General features: G+C 42.9%; 1 protein-coding gene across 1 annotated transcript; it reads right to left on the bottom strand.

The window, feature by feature from the left end:
- Nucleotides 1–17,897: 17,897 nt before the first annotated feature.
- LOC133747089 (non-histone chromosomal protein HMG-17-like) lies at nucleotides 17,898–18,170 on the bottom strand. The gene has a single exon (XM_062175234.1). It carries the CDS (start codon nucleotides 18,168–18,170, stop codon nucleotides 17,898–17,900), a length of 273 nt encoding a protein of 90 aa, XP_062031218.1.
- Nucleotides 18,171–18,511: the final 341 nt, after the last annotated feature.

Consider the following 18,511-nt stretch of genomic DNA (forward strand, 5'->3'; position numbering starts at 1 on the left):
ATCTTCTACTGTTTTCCCAGGCCACAGCAGAGAGCTGGATCAGAAGTGGAACAGCCGGGACTCAAACTGGAGCCCATATGGGATGCCGGCACTGCAGGCGGTGGCTTTACTGGCTATGTCACAGTGTCGGCCCCTTCTGCCACTTTTTCAAGTGCGTTAGCAGGAGCTGGATCAGAAGTTTAGCAGCTGGGATTTGAATTGGTGTCCATTTGGGATGTGGGCATTTCAGGCTGCAGCTTAACCGACTCCACTACAATGCCAGCTCCAACCTTGTTTTTTAAAAATAAATTAATTGGGCTGGCAGATAAAGCCGCTGCCTGCAGTGCGGCATCCCATAAGGATGCGGTTCTAGTCTGGGCTGCTCCACTTCCCATCTAGCTGTCTGCTATGGCCTGAGATAGCAGTAGAAGATGGCCCAAGTCCTTGGGCCCCTGCACCCACATGGGAGACATGGAGGAAGCTCCTGGCTCCTGGCTTCAGATCGGCACAGCTCGGGCTGTTGTGGACATTTGGGGAGTGGACCAGCAGATTGAAGGCCTCTCTCTCTTCCTCTGCTTCTCCTTCTCTCTCTGTGTAACTCTGACTTTCAAATAAATAAATAAGGGGCCAGCGCTGTGGCGCAGTGGGTAAAGCAGACACCTGCAGTGCCGGCATCCCATATGGACACCAGTTCGAGTTCTGGCTGCTCTCCACTTCCGATCCAGCTCTCTGCTGTGGCCTGGGAAAGCTGTGAAAGATGGCCCACGTGCTTGGGCTCCTGCACCCACATGGGAGACCTGGAGGAAGCTCCTGCCTCTGGCTTCAGATCGGTGCAGCTCCAGCCGTTGCGGCCAATTCGGGAGTAAAACAGCAGATGGAAGACCTCTCTCTGCCTCTGCCTCTCCTCTCTCTGTGTAACTCCAACTTCAAATAAATAAATAAAACTTTAAAAATAAAATTTAAAAGTAAAATAAATAAATTAATCAATATGTATGTTTAAATGTCTAAAAGAATGAACATTTGCAAGCAAATGTGTTTTCACTTTTATAATTAGAAAAGACAACAGCTCCATTTAAAAAGGGTATGTTAATAAATAAAAGTAGACTCAATATTACTTAAATGTGCTTGGATTCTTTTGTTGTACATTATTTCCATAAAATGATATCTCACTTTTAACTTTGTGATACAGCTCCAAGATTTTTTTTTAAAGACTTGTTCATTTATTTGAAAGGCAGAGTTACAGAGAGAGAGAGAGATCTTCCATCCACTGGTTCACTCCCCAGATGGCCACAACACCCAGGACGGGGCTAGACTGAAACCAATCTAGCATCTGACTGAACTTGGAACAGCATCTGGGTCTCCCATGTTGGTGACAGGGGCTAAGTACTGGGCCATCTTCCACTGCTTTCTCAGGCACGTTAGTGGAGAGCTGAATAGGAAATGTAGCAGCTGGGACTTGAACCAGTTCATATAGGATGCCAGTGTTGCAGGCAGCAGCATAGGCTGCTGTACTACAGTGCCAGCACCAGCCTCCAAGATTTTAATTGTCATGATGCTACACTATTAAAAATAGCAACATCAATATAATAATAGTTAACATTTATGGAGGGTCAGGCATTGCTTTGAAAGCTCTCTGTTTACTATCTCGTTCAATGTTTAGCATAACATTACAAAGTTGATATTACTATTGATAATCTTTCATGAATGAAGGAACTGAGGCCATATATCAAGTCAGTGGAAATTCCAGGGCCCCCACTCAAGTGTGTTTAAGTCCAGAGCCTGTGCTTTTAATCTCCATGCTGTGTTTCCTGTTCAATTAGGAAATTAAGTCTGAACAAGGTTATTTATTTACTCATAGCACTGCCTTGTTCCAGAAAGGATTTCAGGCATATGGTTAAGGACCTGGTCCCAAATCACTGACACCAAGTGTCAGGACCAAAAATCAAATCTCCTCTCAGGGCTGTATAAATGAAGTAAGATAACACAGTGGAGACCCACATCTCGTATTTCCTCATAAACACGAGGCGTTTTCCTTGGCTAGTTCTCATGGTCATTCTGGTTGGATATGATTTCAGCATTAGAGCTCCTTGTTTTATCCTTTGGGAAGGGACTAACTGGGACAAGAAGAATTCAGGAACAGGAGGACTGAGCAGCAAGTACAGGGGTTGCCTAAGGTGGGTGGATGATGGGAGAGACCAGAGGCCATCATAAGAATTGTATTTATCACTGCTTGGCAAACAAAGTCATTAGGAGGGAGAGTATGAGGGTGCAAAGAAGGGTAAAATGACAGAGAACTAGGAAGGCCTGTGTTGTGAGAAGTCGGAGAGAAGGCAATGGAGGATATCTGTTACCATTCAAGAGTGAGAGTAAAAATGATAATTGTATCAGAGAATGCAAGCTTTCAAAGAAGGAAAGCATGAAAGGCAAACACTACTAAAACACTGTGTTTTTTGTTTGTTTTTTTTATGAAGTGCATATCCTGAAGTATCTCAAATCAAGGATAGTCCCTGCAAGTCTGAGTGATAAACATTGTTATCAATCTCTCAGTTCCCTCTTCCTGCATTTATAGCATCACCCTTCTTAAGACGTGTACTTAATCTATTTTTTATCCGTAAGAACTCAGTCTACACAGGGTTTATGTAAAGAGATGTCTTGTCTTGGCAATAACTTGAAAAATAAATAAAATGTAATGTACATTCATTCTTTTCTGTGTGGCTAAAAAAGGGGACATTCATTTGCTTTCAGTTTGAATTATTACAAAAACATTGCAGAACTTTTTCCTACTCTTTTTTTTTTTTTTTTTAATGAGGGAGCCTGTCTCAATTTAGTATCCTTAAGCAAACATGCCTTAGTCCTGGGGAAAGAACTGGCTATAAAGAAAATACAGCCCTTTTAATAGTAGGTCTTTAGCCTTGGCTGTTCTCTGCAAGCCAACTTCGAAGCAAAGTGCATTTGAAACTCTTCTCATTAAGAACCGTGATGTTTTACTTAAGTCAGTTGTGGCCATTCAGGATAATGTGAAACAGAAGTCACTCACCTAGGGGTAGAGACAGGAAGAGGAAATAGCTGACCAAAGGTGATGGGAATACTTATTGATCTCCAGGGACCCATATTCATTTTTGCAGCTTGAGCTGCCCAGCACGTGCCCTGGGTAGTGTTTAAACTGTTAGAATGCATCTATATGAACTTGGCACCACAAGAATTTATTTCTTCCTCCATTGCTCCTTTCTGGACACTTCTTTAAAAAAAAAAAAAAACACCTAAACTGTGCAAACAACATTCAAAAGAGGCAACTTGATGCTGGCTTGCTGTATGGAATCCTGAGGAATATCGATCATTAGGACTTCTCATTCGTCACCAGGCATGAACAAAGAGCTCTCTGTTATAAGTAAATGAATCCAGCAAAGAAATGTCTACATCTCCTTGAGTTTAGTTTAGAGTTCCACCTCCTCTCTCCAAAGAGATCATAATGTACCTACTGTGTTTCTTTTGAAATATATGCATAATGTTTTAAAAATATGTATGCCTTACTCTTACTTTATGGATTAAAAAAACTCTGAGGTTATCAAAGGAGTCACAGATTCTACAAAATAGATAACAAAATTGTGATGGTCTGGAAATAGAAATATACACATCGTAAAAATATATATATAATATTATGATAGCTAGTAACTAAAAATCTGACCTAAATTAAATTTGATCCCTCAGTAACTACTTTGTAAAACCTCAGGTTCAATACAAACAGTTCCAATACAAATAAAACGAGGACACAAATGGATTAGACCTAAATTAAATTGGTAATTAAACTGGTAAAATTATCTGAGCCTGGAAGACCTGTCCCTTGTTACTATTTTTAAAAATTATGACTGATCAGAAGCTCTAAGAAACCCTGAAAGAAAAATGACTCATTCCATAAAGGCATTTTTATAAGGGAAGTGGATTTGGAATTTAATGGTGACATTTAGTCATTATAAAGCAGATAATTTCATGAAGAATGATTTGATATTTATAATAGCATCATTGTCAATTCAGTTGGTAAAGAGTAAAAGTGAATCAAAGTTCCTTGATGAGCAAGGAATGGCACAGTGAGAGTTCAATCATGAGGGAGTCAGCTGTTAGGAGAGAAGAAAAACAGGGGGTTGGGAGGGCCAGAGATGGTCATTGTTATTATTTTTAAATCCACTGATATTTAAAGACTGCATCATAACAGAAAGAAAGCCCTTAGTATTAAGTAAGTATATGTAAGTTCACATTTCTTGATGTCCAAATCTTTGTGTGTATTTCATGGTTTCCTCTAATTTTCTCTTTGGATCATCAATCTCATGTTCTGGTTTCTTTTGTTGCAAAGCTTCCTTAAGATTTTGTTTTGTTAAAATTTTTGGTTGGTGACCCGGCCTGGAAAGACAGTTGTTTACTACATTCTAAAAAAGCCACAAAGAAAGGGTGTCTCCACTGTTCCTTGGTTACGCATTCCAGTCTGTTCACATTGTGAACCAGCTTCTTCTCTGTCTTGTTGTCTATAACCCAGCACTCTCCATACTACCTTCTGAGGACAATGCAGGTTTTGTAAACTTCAGAAACATGTGTAAGCAATCAAACTCCATTGTATAATGCATTGTGCCAAGAAAGGATTTTTCACACATGGTGTGTAGTGAAGAAATAAAACCTTGAAAGTGAAGTGCTTTCCATCTTGCTATTTAATAGTACAGAAATGCCATATATGTCCCAGTCCAAAAATTAATTGATGCTTAGGCTTAACCTATTGACTTTTAATTGAAACCTTGCTTCGCTTACAAGTGTAAATCTATAAACTAAACCACATTTTTTAAAAAAAATTATTTATTCATCTGAAAGTCAGAGAGAGAGAGAGGAGAGACAGAGAGAGAGATCTTCCATTCCGCTGGTTCACTCACCAGATGGCCACAACGGCCAGGCCAAAGCCAAAGCTTCTTCCTTTTCTCCCATGTGGATGGCAGAGGCCTAAACACTAGGACCATCTTCCACTGCTTTTCCAGGGATACTAGCTGGAAGCTGTATCAGAAGTGGAGCAGCTGGGACACAAACTGGTACCCTTATGAGATGCCGGTGCTGCAGACAGTGGCTTAACCAGATGTGCCACAGTGCCGGCCCCTAAATCACATTTTGAGTCTACAGATTTATGACTGGAATAAGTTTAATGCTGAATTAGTCCTTATATAATGTGCTTTCCTAGAATAATAATGTTAGCTCCAAAATATATATTGATTTATTTATTGTACCCAAATAAAATTATTGAAATTTGGCAACACTATAAAACATCTACCTTAATTAAAAGCTACATATATTTTAGAATAAAATATATTCAATGATACTTTCCTAAGTCTCAGCACCTGGAAATGCATTCACAGTATCACCCACACAGCAAACAAATATTTCATTTTTAGGACCAAAAAGATAGGGCTTCAGCCCTTAATTATTAAGGCTATGTTCTACAGAAAGTATAGTTATATTGTTATGAGGCTTACAGTCTTTGAGAATGTCTGCTTTGAATTTCTATTTATTCCTAGAAATTTATAGCGTGGCAAAACACAAGTGGCAAATGTATTTATCTACAAATTTAAAAATTTTTCTTATAATTCTTCTAACTCCTCAATTAGAAGATCAAAAGGGGCCGGCACCGTGGCTTAACAGGCTAATCCTCCGCCTTGCAGCGCCGGCACACCAGGTTCTAGTCCTGGTTGGGGCGCCGGATTCTATCCCGGTTACCCCTCTTCCAGGCCAGCTCTCTGCTATGGACCGGGAAGGCAGTGGAGGATGGCCTAAGTTTGGGCCCTGCACCCGCATGGGAGACCAGGAGAAGCACCTGGCTCCTAGCTTCGGATCAGTGAGATGTGCTGGCCGCAGCAGCCATTGGAGGGTGAACCAATGGCAAAAAGGAAGACCTTTCTCTCTGTCTCTCTCACTATCCACTCTGCCTGTAAAAAAAAAAAAAAAACAAAAACAAAAACAAAAGGAAAGTGAGCAAGAAATACTAATTTTTTAAAGGATAAAAGAACAGAATTCCTGGCTTCTTCTAATTAAATCCTGTATGAAACCATGAAAATGGAAATGTGGTTATGCAGCTCATTGAAAATCTAACCAATCAAGAGCAAACAGCAACCTTTGCTGGCTGTGTCAATCCAGTCTTTAATATAACAAAAGAAAAGGTGACAAGAAAAATAAGATCCAATGGCAATTCCCTTTTCTTAAAATAGTTTTGAGTACTGCTAAGAAACCATTGTTTGCGTAACTACCCAAATGAACGAAGTTAACATCTGCAGATGATGGTTTGCTTCTAGGTGTTAGGTGAAAATAACGATGAACACATTGCACAGACATTTGTTGGTTCATTTACCTGCAGTTAGGAGCCACTGTGGGCCAAGCACTGGGCTCCACTCATCCAAATGCCAAATACCTAGCAGAATAGGGTGAGTTACTGAATTTCTCTACAGAGAAATTGTAAGTATATCTCTAGATTGCCTTTCATTTTCAACCCATTATGTCATTGAAATTTATAGTTTCAGACTTTTTTTCATATCAAAAGTCTGAACATAATTTTTTTAAGAGAGAGGTTGATTTTAGATTATCCACTGTGTAGGCTCAGTCTGAAAATGTTCTTTCACATTGCCCCCAAGTAAATGACCTATTTTCAGGGCTGAGTTCTGAGGCAGTCAGGCCTTATCAAAGCCCTGGTGAGGGCTCTGTGGGTAAGATACCTTTGAGTGGGAAGAACTTGTAGGTTAGTGCATTTCTTTGGCCAGAGAGTTTTGCCCAACCAAAGGACTGTGTTCAGCATCTACACAACATCATAGCTCACTGAATGGCAATATATACTCTTTCTGGGATATTCGCCTATGTATCTGTCTGATGAGATTAATCTCTCTTTTTTGGTCTAAAAACTTAGACTCTTCTTAACTTCCCAATTTTCTTTTCTTTCTTTCTCTCTCTCTTTCTTTCTCTCTCTCTCTTTCTCTCTTTTTTACATTTATTTGTTTGAGTGGTGAGTTTGAGAGAGAGGGTGAGGGAGAGACAGAGAAAGAGAACTTCTGGGACCGGTGCTGTGGCGCAGCGGGTTAATGCCCTGGCCTGAAGTGCTGGCATCCTATATGGGTGCCTGTTCAAGACCCAGCTGCTCCACTTCTGATCCAGCTCTCTGCTATGGCCTAGAAAAGCAGTAGAAGATGGCCCAAGTCCTTGGGCCCCTGCACCCACATGGGAGACCTGGAAGAAACTCCTGGCTCCTGGCTTCGGATCGGCACAGCTCCAGCCAGTGCGGACATCTGGGAAGTGAACCATTGGATGGAAGACCTCTCTCTCTCTCTGCCTCTCCTCTCTCTAACTCTGACTTTCAAATAAATAAATAAATCTTAAAAAAAAAAAGAATTATCACAAAAAACTGTTGTAAAAGAAAAAAGAAAGAGATCTTCCATCCATTGGTTCACTTCCCAAATGCCTGCAATGGCAGGAGCTGGGCCAATCCAAAGTCAGGAGTCAGGAGCCTCCTCCAGGTCTCCTATGTGAGTGTAGGAGCCCGAGAACTTGGGACATCTTCCATTGCTTTCCCAGGCCATTAGCAGGGAGCTGGATTGGAAGTGGAGCAACTGGGACTCGAACTGGCAGCCATATGGGATACTGGCACCACAGGTGGAGGCTTAACCTACTACACCACAGCTCTGGCCCCTAACTTTCCAATTTTCATGGCTCTTCCCCACCCCCTACGCCATAATCTCAGTCTAGTAGTTTTATTTTGATTAGACTTTCCAGATTTGTTTTTTCTCTTTCTCTCATTTATTTATTTATTTACTTATTTTAGAGTCAGAGCTGCATTTTAGCTTCTTTATTCAAATTCTCTAATGCTGGTGAAATACACTCCAGTATTAAACTGAGATGTCTCCAGGGTAACAGAGCAGAGAACTGGCAGGATGTACTAAATAAGACTCTGAACTGCTTGAAATACCATGGAAAGCAACTAGGGATAATCAAAGACTTTATGGAATTTCAAGGAAGGGCACTCTTTGAATAAACATATATTGAAGAAATAAAATGCGTGTAGAACAGAGCAAAGCATATTATCTTTTGCATAACAAAAGGGGGATAAAATATTCATATTTAGTTCCACTTATATAGAGAAGCACTAGAAGAATAAACAAAAAACAATAAAAATTGTGACTCAGGTAGTAAGAGAAGTGAGGGGCAGGGAAGGAACAGAGCCTATTTGAGTGTACCTTCCTATTAGTTTTGACTTTTGAACCACGGAATATAAAATTAAATTTAAAAATCTCTTGCAAATCAGTAGATTGGGATTCACATAGGTGTCTTTAGGCCTGTCCTTGTAGACAAATCCTTCAGAAGTCCTCAACCTATCCTCTCCTCTTCCTCATGTCCTAGATTTTCTGCAGCTTCCACCTGCATCCGAGGCAGGGGACAGAAAACCCAATTCAAACCAATGTAAGCTAACATGGGAATTTACTGATTGAGGTAAACTGAGAAGTCCTGGCCTAGATCTTCAGGCACAGTTTGATTCATGAATGAAAGTAGACATCACAGGGCTGGCACTGTGGCATAGTAGGTTAAGCCACCATTTGTAACACTGGTATCCAGTATGGGCACTGTTTGTGTTCCAGATGCTCCACTTCCAATCCAGCTCTCTGCTATGGCCTGGGGAAGCAACAGAAGATGGCCCAAGTGGCTCTGGCTTCAGCCTGGCCCAGTGCTGGCCGTTGAAGACATCTGGAGAGTGAACCAGTGGATGGAAGATCTCTCTCTCTCTCTAACTCTGCCTTTCAAATAAATAAATGAATCTTTAAAAAAAGAAGAAGAAAAGAAAGCAGAGACCACTAGATCCAGTCCTTTACTCGACTTCCTCAGATTGGTTCTGGTTTTTCTCTTTCTTTCTTTCTTTTTTTTTTTTTTAAGATTTATTTATTTGAAAGGCAGAGTTACAAAACAGAGTAGGGCAGTTGCGACTGGAGCTGGTGCCCATGTAGGATGCTGACACTGTAGGCTGTGGCTTAACCTGCTACACCACAACGCCAGTTCCAATTGGTTCCGGTCTTCGGCCCTGCCAGTGGTTCCTAGCAACTATAGGCTACTAACATCACAGCCACCAATTACAGAAGAAAGGACCATATTTCCTCTGATAGCTTCAATAAAAGTCTCAAAACTGGGTCTTACCACCTTCGATTGTGCTATTTTGAATCATGTGCCCATCTTTCAACCAATGACTGTAATCAAAAAGACAGCAGCCATCATCATTGGCTTAATTAGGCTTGAGAACAGGATAACTTGCTTTTTCTGGAAGAGTACAGGCAGAAAGAGGGAAAAGAATAGTCTCCCATTGTGGGCTGTGTATACTGAGAGGCTTAGATGCTGGACAGTACATGCACTGATTGTTTGCTACACCACCCTTTATATAAATTTTTTTGAAAGATTGAGACAGACATAGATCTCCCATTGACTGGTTCAGTCTCCAAATGCCCACAACAGTCAGGACTAGGCCAGGTCAAAGCCAGGAGCCAGGGACTCAATCTAGGTCTCCCACATGATGGCAGGGATCCAACTACTGGAGCCATCATCTGCTGCCTCCCGGGGTGCACATTAGCAGAAAGCTGGAATTGAGAGCACAGCTGGGACTCGAACCCCCCACTCTGATGTGGAATGTGGGTGTCCCAAGCAGCTTCTTAACTCCTATGTCAAGTGCCACCTCTTCTAAAAGACTCTTCTCTCCCTCAGGGACTTGGCTTAGTCTTTACTCCTGTCAGACATCTCAAGTTTGGGGGAGACAACAATAAGTAGCTTTTCACAAGAGATTTGAGACCGAAATTAATACAAGAGTTTCTCAGCCTGAAGCAGGCTATTCAGAAACATTTTACTTTTCAAAGCAGGACAGGAAAATTGCTAAGTTAAAAAAATAACTGCTTATATCCCCAAGCTAAAGTCAATGACCCAGGTAACACAATTGTTTGATGAATTTGACAAACTTTTTTCATGGGTTGCTTTGTTTTTGGCTGTTGTTGATATAAAAGCTGGGAATTATTGGGGCCTTTAAAATCCTTTTTAATATGTATTATTTCTGAACAATGACCATAGCCAGTCTTGACTCCATAAAGAAATGATTGAAAGGAGGCATTCTTCCCAGGGGAAGTTCTCAAATGCAAGTATTCCTGTGGCCTGGTTCTACCCTGTTATTCTGTGGCTGGTCTCAATTAGTTCTGTGCTGCAGCCATGCATTTGTGAAGATGGTAGTGGTGGTAAGGAATGTGCCGATTGGTTTGGAGAAGATTTCCATTTTCTCTTCATTTCTAGAACCCCGGCGACACTTCAGTCCAACACATGTGATCAGTTTGAGTGCATGAATAAAGCACTACTATATATAGTATGAGTGAATTCCAGGATGCAAACTATATATAGTTGAGCCAAATAACAAGTTCGGTCTCATGTTACTCAGATTGGCAATGTTTAAAACATTTAAATAGTTCTTTCCAGCCACTCCTTGTGGAATGCTGGGACTTACTGGTGCCCCTTTGTGCACCCTGACTTTCAGCTGGACTGTTCTCATAAGTGCTTTTCTGGACTTTTGTCAAGTGAGAGCTCTTTCTATCTGGCTTCTATGTTAAGAGATGGTTCTGGCATTTCCAACCAGGAAGAGCTCAGGGCAGTAATTGGGTTGGATGGAGAAAAACGTGGGGAACTGCCTGGAATCTTTTTATTTTGTCATTTTCTTAATTTTTAAAAAATTTATTTGAAAGGCAGAGATAGATCTTCCATCCACTGGTTCGCTCTCTCAAATGCCCCCCAACAGCCTGCATGGGGCTAGGCCAAAGCCAGGAGCCAGAACTGGGTCTCCCATAAAGGTGACAGGAACCCAAGTACTTAAGCCATCATCTGCTGCCCCCAGGGTGCACATTACCAGGAAGCTGGAATTGGAAGCAGAGCAAAGCCTCAAACCCAGACACCCTGATATGGGTTGTGGGTGTCCCAAGTGGCATCTTAACCACTGTGCCACAAGCCTGCCCCACCTGAAATTTTTAGGGGTGATTTGGGGGATGCTGATGGAGCATACCAGAGAAGGAAGGGTTAAGGGATTCATGCTAGGCCATCTTTTAGTGCTGCTCCCACCCATATGTACCTTTCCCTGCCTCTCTGATAGAAACTGTTCCTTTGGCAGGCACTCATCCAGCCAGTAAAGTCCATCTCACCCAAAAGAAAATTTAAAATTTTCACATTTCCATCAGCAGAACATTGAAGGATCCTACAGACATTTATTTTGGCATGTGGGTTGCCAACATGAGTAAGATGATTTTTGTCCCCAGGTTGTTCACAATCTTTTGGAGCTGGGAGAGGGGGGCAGGTGTATGGCTTAGTGGTTAAGATGCCTGTTAAAACCAAATCCTAGTCCTGCCTATTGTGGGCATTTGGGGTGTGGACCCCTGGATGGGAGTGCATGCTGTTTCTTCTTCTCAAATAAAAAAAAATACATAAAAGAATGAGGAGGGAAAGGACCATCTACCAGTATGTGAAGGATGCTTTGTAAAAGTCAGAGTATAGGCACAGGGAAGGTTCCATTTGCTTCAAATCTTTACTTCCTATTTATACATCCTCTCTTCTACATCAAGTCATACTTCATTCTTTCCCACATTCAACTCTTTAAGCAAATGTCTGTTGAGTGTTGTCAGTGGAGCTGTGTTGGATTTTTATCCTCATGGGGGAAATCAGGTCATCAGCAAGCTGACAAGTGAGACATCATAGAGTGATAAATCAAGCCAGCCAAGGGATAGATAGGGACCGTGGAGGGGAGAGGAGAGGGGAAAGAGGGCAACAACAGGTCCAGAGATTTGTCCAGAGAGGGGACATTTGGACTGAGACCTGATTAGAAGGTAGGAAGTGACCAGGTACAAGGAGATCTGGGAAATAGAGTGGCTGGTAGGTGAAAAGAGAATTATGTGAGATGAGCAAGGAACTTGCAGGAACAGAAAGGGTGGAGTGATGAGAACCTAGCACTGAGGGGGACAGGGATGGGAACTGAGGTGGAAAAGGTCACCTGGGCCCCAAAAGAAGACTGGGAGACCATGGGAAGGAACCTGAATTCTATTCCCAGTGCAATTTGGAGAAGAGCATGTATTTTACAGTTGTCAGATATGCGTGTTTCTTACCTAGGATACTCTCTTCCTTGTATAATGATAACAGAATTAGCAATTAAAATATTTTCTGGGCCGGCGCCGCGGCTCACTAGGCTAATCCTCCGCCTTGCGGCACCGGCACACCGGGTTCTAGTCCCGGTCGGGGCACCGATCCTGTCCCGGTTGCCCCTCTTCCAGGCCAGCTCTCTGCTGTGGCCAGGGAGTGCAGTGGAGGATGGCCCAGGTCCTTGGGCCCTGCACCCCATGGGAGACCAGGATAAGCCCCTGGCTCCTGCCTTCGGATCGGCGCGGTGCGCCGGCCGCAGCGCGCTACCGCGGCGGCCATTGGAGGGTGAACCAACGGCAAAAGGAAGACCTTTCTCTCTGTCTCTCTCTCACTATCCACTCTGCCTGTCAAAAATTTAAAAAAAAAAAAAATATTTTCTGCTTGATGAGCATGGAATTAGAACAAAGAAAGATGGATGGTCTTGGGGGCTATTTCACATGGGCTACAGCATTGAGGATTTTCCCTTTCAAATGTCTGGAGGTATGTGACACTAGGTACACTGAACTCTCTTGAATACATTTTAATTCAAGTCTCTTTGTTTTTTAGAGTTGCCTGTATTCTTTATCGTACCGTCCCCTTTCCTTATTTCTCTAACCTTCATTACATTTTTAGTTTATAGGTGATATTTAATCACTTCAAAGATCTCATCCAAAGCCCATGATAGGCTGGACCCTAATGGGAGGTATACAATTATGCAATATCGTATCCATGGTTGGTGTATAATTCTTAGCACTACCTAGAGAGTGAGACTTCCTCACTCCATCTCTTGGCTTGAGGATTAGTCTTTCATTCTGGTTGCCACTCTGTAGTCACCAACCACAATATGTGTAATGTTTTGATATATAATCAAATCTTTACCCAAAGGATCTAGCCAGTTAGCAATTATAGAAGCCATATAAAAATAAGTGGTGGAGTGCCTCTCCTTTTGAGACCTCTTTTGCTCATTTCTTCAAGTGCTTAGAGCCCTAGGCAGTCCACTGAGCAAAAGAGATAAAATAGTTGCAAAATGTCCTTCCAGCCTCCAAGTTCGAGAAAGCGTTTGTGGGTATATCTGGTTCTTAAAACCAAGATGTCAAAGTGGGCATTTGCCACATCAGTTAAGCCACCACTTAGGGTGTCTGTCGCATACTGGAGTGCCTGGCTTCGAGTCTTGGCTTGGCTTCCTGCTAATGTGCATTCTGGGAGGCAGTGGGTAATGGCTCAAATACTCAGGTCCCTGCCATTCACGTGGAAGACCTGGGTTGGGTCCCAGTCTCCTGGCTTTGGCCTTACTCAGCCTTTGCTGTTGTGGGCATTTGGGGAGTGAGTCAGTAGATGAAAGAGCTCTCTCTATCTTTCAAATATATAAACAAATGTTAAAACAAGACAAATCTAACAAACTGTATACCTGTAACTACTCTTGATGTACAGGGTGTGTTTCCCATGCAGTATGCGGTATCTGTCTTTGATCATTTTCCAAGGTCTAACAGCCTCTGGTTCTCTTCACTCCTCCCTCTTCCTCCTTCCCACCTCCGGGGCTCTTGCTGTTGCCATGACAACCAGAATGAAAAGCTCTGAAACCTTATCTCTTACTATGGGCACATGTCTCCCCATAAGGACATTATTGTGTGTCAACTCCACTGGCCTCTGGGGGCTGCTCTATAAATACACCATGAAGTCATCTTGTAATCAGAACTCTAGAGGCAAGATTCAGATGGTATTTAGTCACGGACCTAGGAATTCTCAAATTTTGCTTTGGACTAGCCATCCTTTTCTTTGTTTAAAGAAAATGCATGTACTCATGACAAAACAAAGTATAGCAGGATATACAAGTGGTTTTTTTTGTTTTTTTTTTTTTACTAATCTGAGCATCTTACCTAAACCCCAGGGAGAGTTCAATGGGTATGTCCAGGTCCCTTTTGGCCTGAGCCAGGTTGACCTGAGATGCCTGATTAATCACTTAGAATTGGGACAAAAGATTCCCCAGATGAAACCTGTTCTGTGGCACCAGGCTCAAGTGGCCACCTGCCTGCTTGACATCTGCCCCTGGATATCTCACGGATAGCTTAGCTTCATCTCAGCAGTCTTCCCCCTCTCTATAATCCACCTGTCACCCAGCCAGCGGGCTAAACTACAAATCTGGGGGACATCCTGGATTCCTCCCTTCCCCAGTCCTGTCAGCTCCACCCCTAACACAAAACCCCAAAATCTGCCTTTTCTCCATCTCCATGCCCACCACTTTCAAAGCAAATGCAGCCATCTTCTGCCTAGGTTATTTTAATAGCTTCTGACTCTTCTTCCTGATTCTACGTGTTTCTCCCCATGTCCTTTTTCATAGAGCAGCTATAGGGATCTTTTAAAAAGATGAATCAGGTCTCGTGACTCTGCTCTTCAAAACTCTACTTGGAGGGAGCCAGCATTGTGGAACTGCAGGTTAAGCTGCCTCCTGAGATGCCAACATCCCATATAAGTGCAGGTTCAAGTTCTGGATGCTCCGCTTCCTATCTAACTCCTTGCTAATGCTCCTAGGAAAGCCGGAGAAAATGGCCCAAGTGCCTGGGCTCCTGAACCCAAATGACAGACTCACATGGCTTTGGCCTGGTCTGGTCCAGCCCTGGCTGTTGTAGCCATTTGGGGAGTGAACTAGCAATTGGAAGATTCTCTCTTGCTCTCGCTCTCACTCTTTCTCTCTCTCTCTCTCTGTAATTCTGCCTTTAATATAAATGAAATAAATCTTTAAAAAAAAACCAAAAACCTACTTTGCTTCTCATTATACTGGGAACACAGTCCATGCTCTTCACCATGGTCCACTCTGCCTAGCATTCTCTGAGCACACTGTCCAGCCTCATTTCCTATCCCTGTGCACCTGGCCCCCAACTCAGTCTACGCTTATAGCTTGCAAATATCTGTCTTTAGTGTCCTCCATAGCCAAACAGCTACCACAGGTCCTGGTTTCCCCCAAAGCTCCTTTCCCACTTATAAGCCTTTATGTTTTTAGCTCATTAAGCCTGAAACACATTTCTGCCTTCCTTGCTAGCCCTCTGCACAATGGCTGTTTCCTCCTCAACCTTGGGGTCCCAGTTAAGGGTCGCCTCTTCCATAAGGCCTGCCTGACCAGGTTCTTCAAAACCTTCTCCCCATCCATGGTTCTCCTTCAGTGCACCCTATTTATTCCCTATGGCAGATTTTCCAAAACACGTGGTGATCTTGGCAAGTCACCCATTGTTGGTTTCCCAAGTGAGTTCTGTGAGGGCAGAGATTGGATCTGCTGGGTGAACAGCACGGAGGAGGAGCATAATGCAAAACTGCCTGGGACACGAGCGATCCTGCCGGCAGTGCCACCAGTGACCTCTGCACCCAGGAAAGGGACAGGAAAATGTTTTCCTTTTGTCCACTCTCAGGGTCTTGCCAGATGTAATTCTGCTCAGATGGCACAAATGAAGAAAGTTTAACAAAGGGAAGACTGAGGCATGGTCAGGGTTAAGAGAGTGAGCATACGTTGTTCGGATATCAGAGACCAGCAGGTGTAGGGAACTGGGGGCCAAAGACAGTGAACAGTGTTCCCAGAGCCCAAGAATAACTGGAGCTATGAGGTGGGCAACATGGCACAGCATCTTAAACTGCAATTTGAGCCCCAGCTCCCTCTCTTCCAATCCAGCTCCCTGTTAATGTTCTGAGAAATCAGAAGATGATAGCCCAAGTGGGAGACCTGGATGGAATTCCAGGCTCCTGGCTTGGGCCTGGCCCAGCCCCAGGTGTTGTGGCCATTTGGGGAGTGAACCAGCAGATGGAAGTTCTCTTTATCTCTTTGTCTCTCCCCCCTCTCTCTCTCACTCTGCCTTTCAAATAAATAAGTCTTAAAAGAAAAAAAAAAAAAAAGAGCTGGCGCTGTGGAGGTTGCCCACTGGGGCTGCCATCTTAAAGGAGCACAGCCATGGCTGGCTTGGCAGCAGCCAAGCAGGACAGGAATAACCAAAGAAATATACTCTCGCCTCTCTTGTTCTTCTGCCTGTGATCCATGTCCCTCTCTGACTAAAGCTAGCTGAAAGCCAGCCAGCAAGGGAGCCCTGTAAGGGACCAGCCTTCCAGAGCACAGAGCAGGTGATAGAGGGAGAGGAGCAGGCACAGGTGTGCACTCTCAGGAGCTGGAACTCAGGTTGGTCTTCCTCCTATTATTTAGAAATCAATCAGATTTGGGATTCATGCTTGCAATTTAACTACCCTTGATACCACTGTGTCTCAGGAAAGCAACATTCATTTCTAAACAACTAACTTACTAATAAACTTGGGAACCCAATTCTGGGGCATTGGATCCTTCCTTCATGCTGAATGAGTGGGTGAAGTGCTTCTGTTAGTAATAAACACAGCACAGCCTACTCAAGAAAAACTTGGCCACTTCAAATCGAATTATGGAGCCTTTTGGTAATATGCATAAGAGCATTGCCAACTACATGGGACTAGCTTTTGGTGAATTTTGTTTCTAGGTTCTGTCAACTCAGTTGCTGAGAAAATACAGCTGGAATGTTTTTCTGAGTCAAAAATCCTTTCAGTCTTTAGGTTCCAGTTTTCATCCTGTTCTGAACAGTTGCTATATGAAGATGTCCATTTCTGACTCACTTTTGCTCTACAAATACAGAATCACACCCAGGGTTATTTTAAGGATAGTGGTCATTTTGGAGTTTTTGTTAGGTTTTATAGGCATATGATGGGGGAAATTTAAGTCTTCCTAAAAACGCATAATGCAGGTTGGGGAAGAAACCATTTATTTTTGCCACTTTAACAGTGGCAGCTGGCTGGGAGGAATCACAATATCACCATCCAACTCCCCTCTGATAACCTGTGATTTTTTAGTATGACTTGCAAGACTGAATGCTTGCAAAGGAGCACAGGGCCCTCTGGTCAGATAGGCGACTGCTCAGTGGACTGAATCTTTGCTCATTAACTGCTAGGTCTGTGAATGGAGCTCTTTAGGAGCACACAGCAACCTCTTTTTTTTTTTTAAGCCAAACTTTATCCAACTTTATTAAAGATTCTTTTCATGAACAATCATGGTGTTTCAGGCAGGACATGGGCAGACTATTATGAACAGTATACAACAATTTTCAACTCCTTTCTTCAATGGACTACCAAAATCAGAAAGCCACTATAAAACCCAATGAAGTCTTCATTTGATGCTCTGCAAGGGTGAGTTTAGAGTGAGGCTGACATTCCACATTTAGCAGGTTGTTTAACAACTTTTCACAACCTGCCCCTGACTTTCAGGAAATGAAATGAAATGGCAGAATGATCAATCTGAAGATCCACAATCTAGAAAAGGAACCATTGCTTCACTGTAAAGTCCAGGTTACCTGTCATGCTGGTACCAAATTTTTAGGGGTCAGGTCCCCACAGGTCTCTGGGTTTAAGGGAGTTAAATCTATGCTGAATGCAGACAGGGAGGAAGAAGAGGACATAAAATCAAATTTAGTTTTTCCACGCCACAAGGTTCTGTGCCCTGGGAGCCAAGAGGAAGTCTCTCAGAACTACAGGGGAAGGTGTTTTCCCTATCAATCCAGCTTCGACACCTTCTGTTAGTGACCTCTGCCCCTTCCTCCAAAGCTACAATGAAGTGTTCTGTGTGCTAACAACATAACTTAAAAAAAAAAAGTAAAACAAAATTTTGCATTTTGATAAAACTTGATAAAAAATAGTATTTCAAATTGTAAGTCACCAGAAGTACCAAAAGTACGCACACTTCACTTGGCATCTCCAGCACCTTCAGCTTTCTGGGCCTGGTCTGTTTTGTCATCTCCATTTTCTGCAGGGTTATTTCCATCCTTGCCCGCATCAGCTTTTCCCTTTTTCCCTTTGGGTACCTCCTCTCCCCTTTTTGCAGGGGCCTTTTGAGGCTTGGGTTCTGGCTTTGGAGGAGCTGGTTCAGCAGAAAACCGTGTGGATCTTCTCTGTGGTTTGTCCTTCACCTTGGCCTTATTCCCATTAGCATCCCCTTCAGCCTTTCTCTTGGGCATGGCGGGACGTAGCTTCTGGGTGTGGGAATGCAGCAGCACGCGGGCTTTGGTTGGTGCACAGTTGTTCTCACCTCTTCTTCACACTGCTCAGCAACCTCATTTCCAAGTCAGTGTTTCTTCTTCAAATGTTCTAAACACTGGACACCAGAACCACCAATATTAAATCAGAATGTCCTCTGTTTGTCTACTGTCTGCATTGTGTAACCAGGAAGCAGGCTTTATATTTAGTGTGCTTATTGATTTATTGATGCTTGGAAGATAATAGAATTCTGGCTTAGGAGAAGTCGCATTTCACCTTTCCACTGCGTAGAAGAGAGGCGATTTGCTCTCAGCCTTCAACG

The sequence above is a fragment of the Lepus europaeus genome, chromosome 18 (genome assembly GCF_033115175.1).
Source record: "Lepus europaeus isolate LE1 chromosome 18, mLepTim1.pri, whole genome shotgun sequence".
NCBI lineage: Eukaryota > Metazoa > Chordata > Mammalia > Lagomorpha > Leporidae > Lepus > Lepus europaeus.

Bases quoted from the DNA above. Each gene is read 5' to 3' on its own strand.
- LOC133747089 (XM_062175234.1), bottom strand. From the start codon at position 18,170: ATGCCCAAGAGAAAGGCTGAAGGGGATGCTAATGGGAATAAGGCCAAG.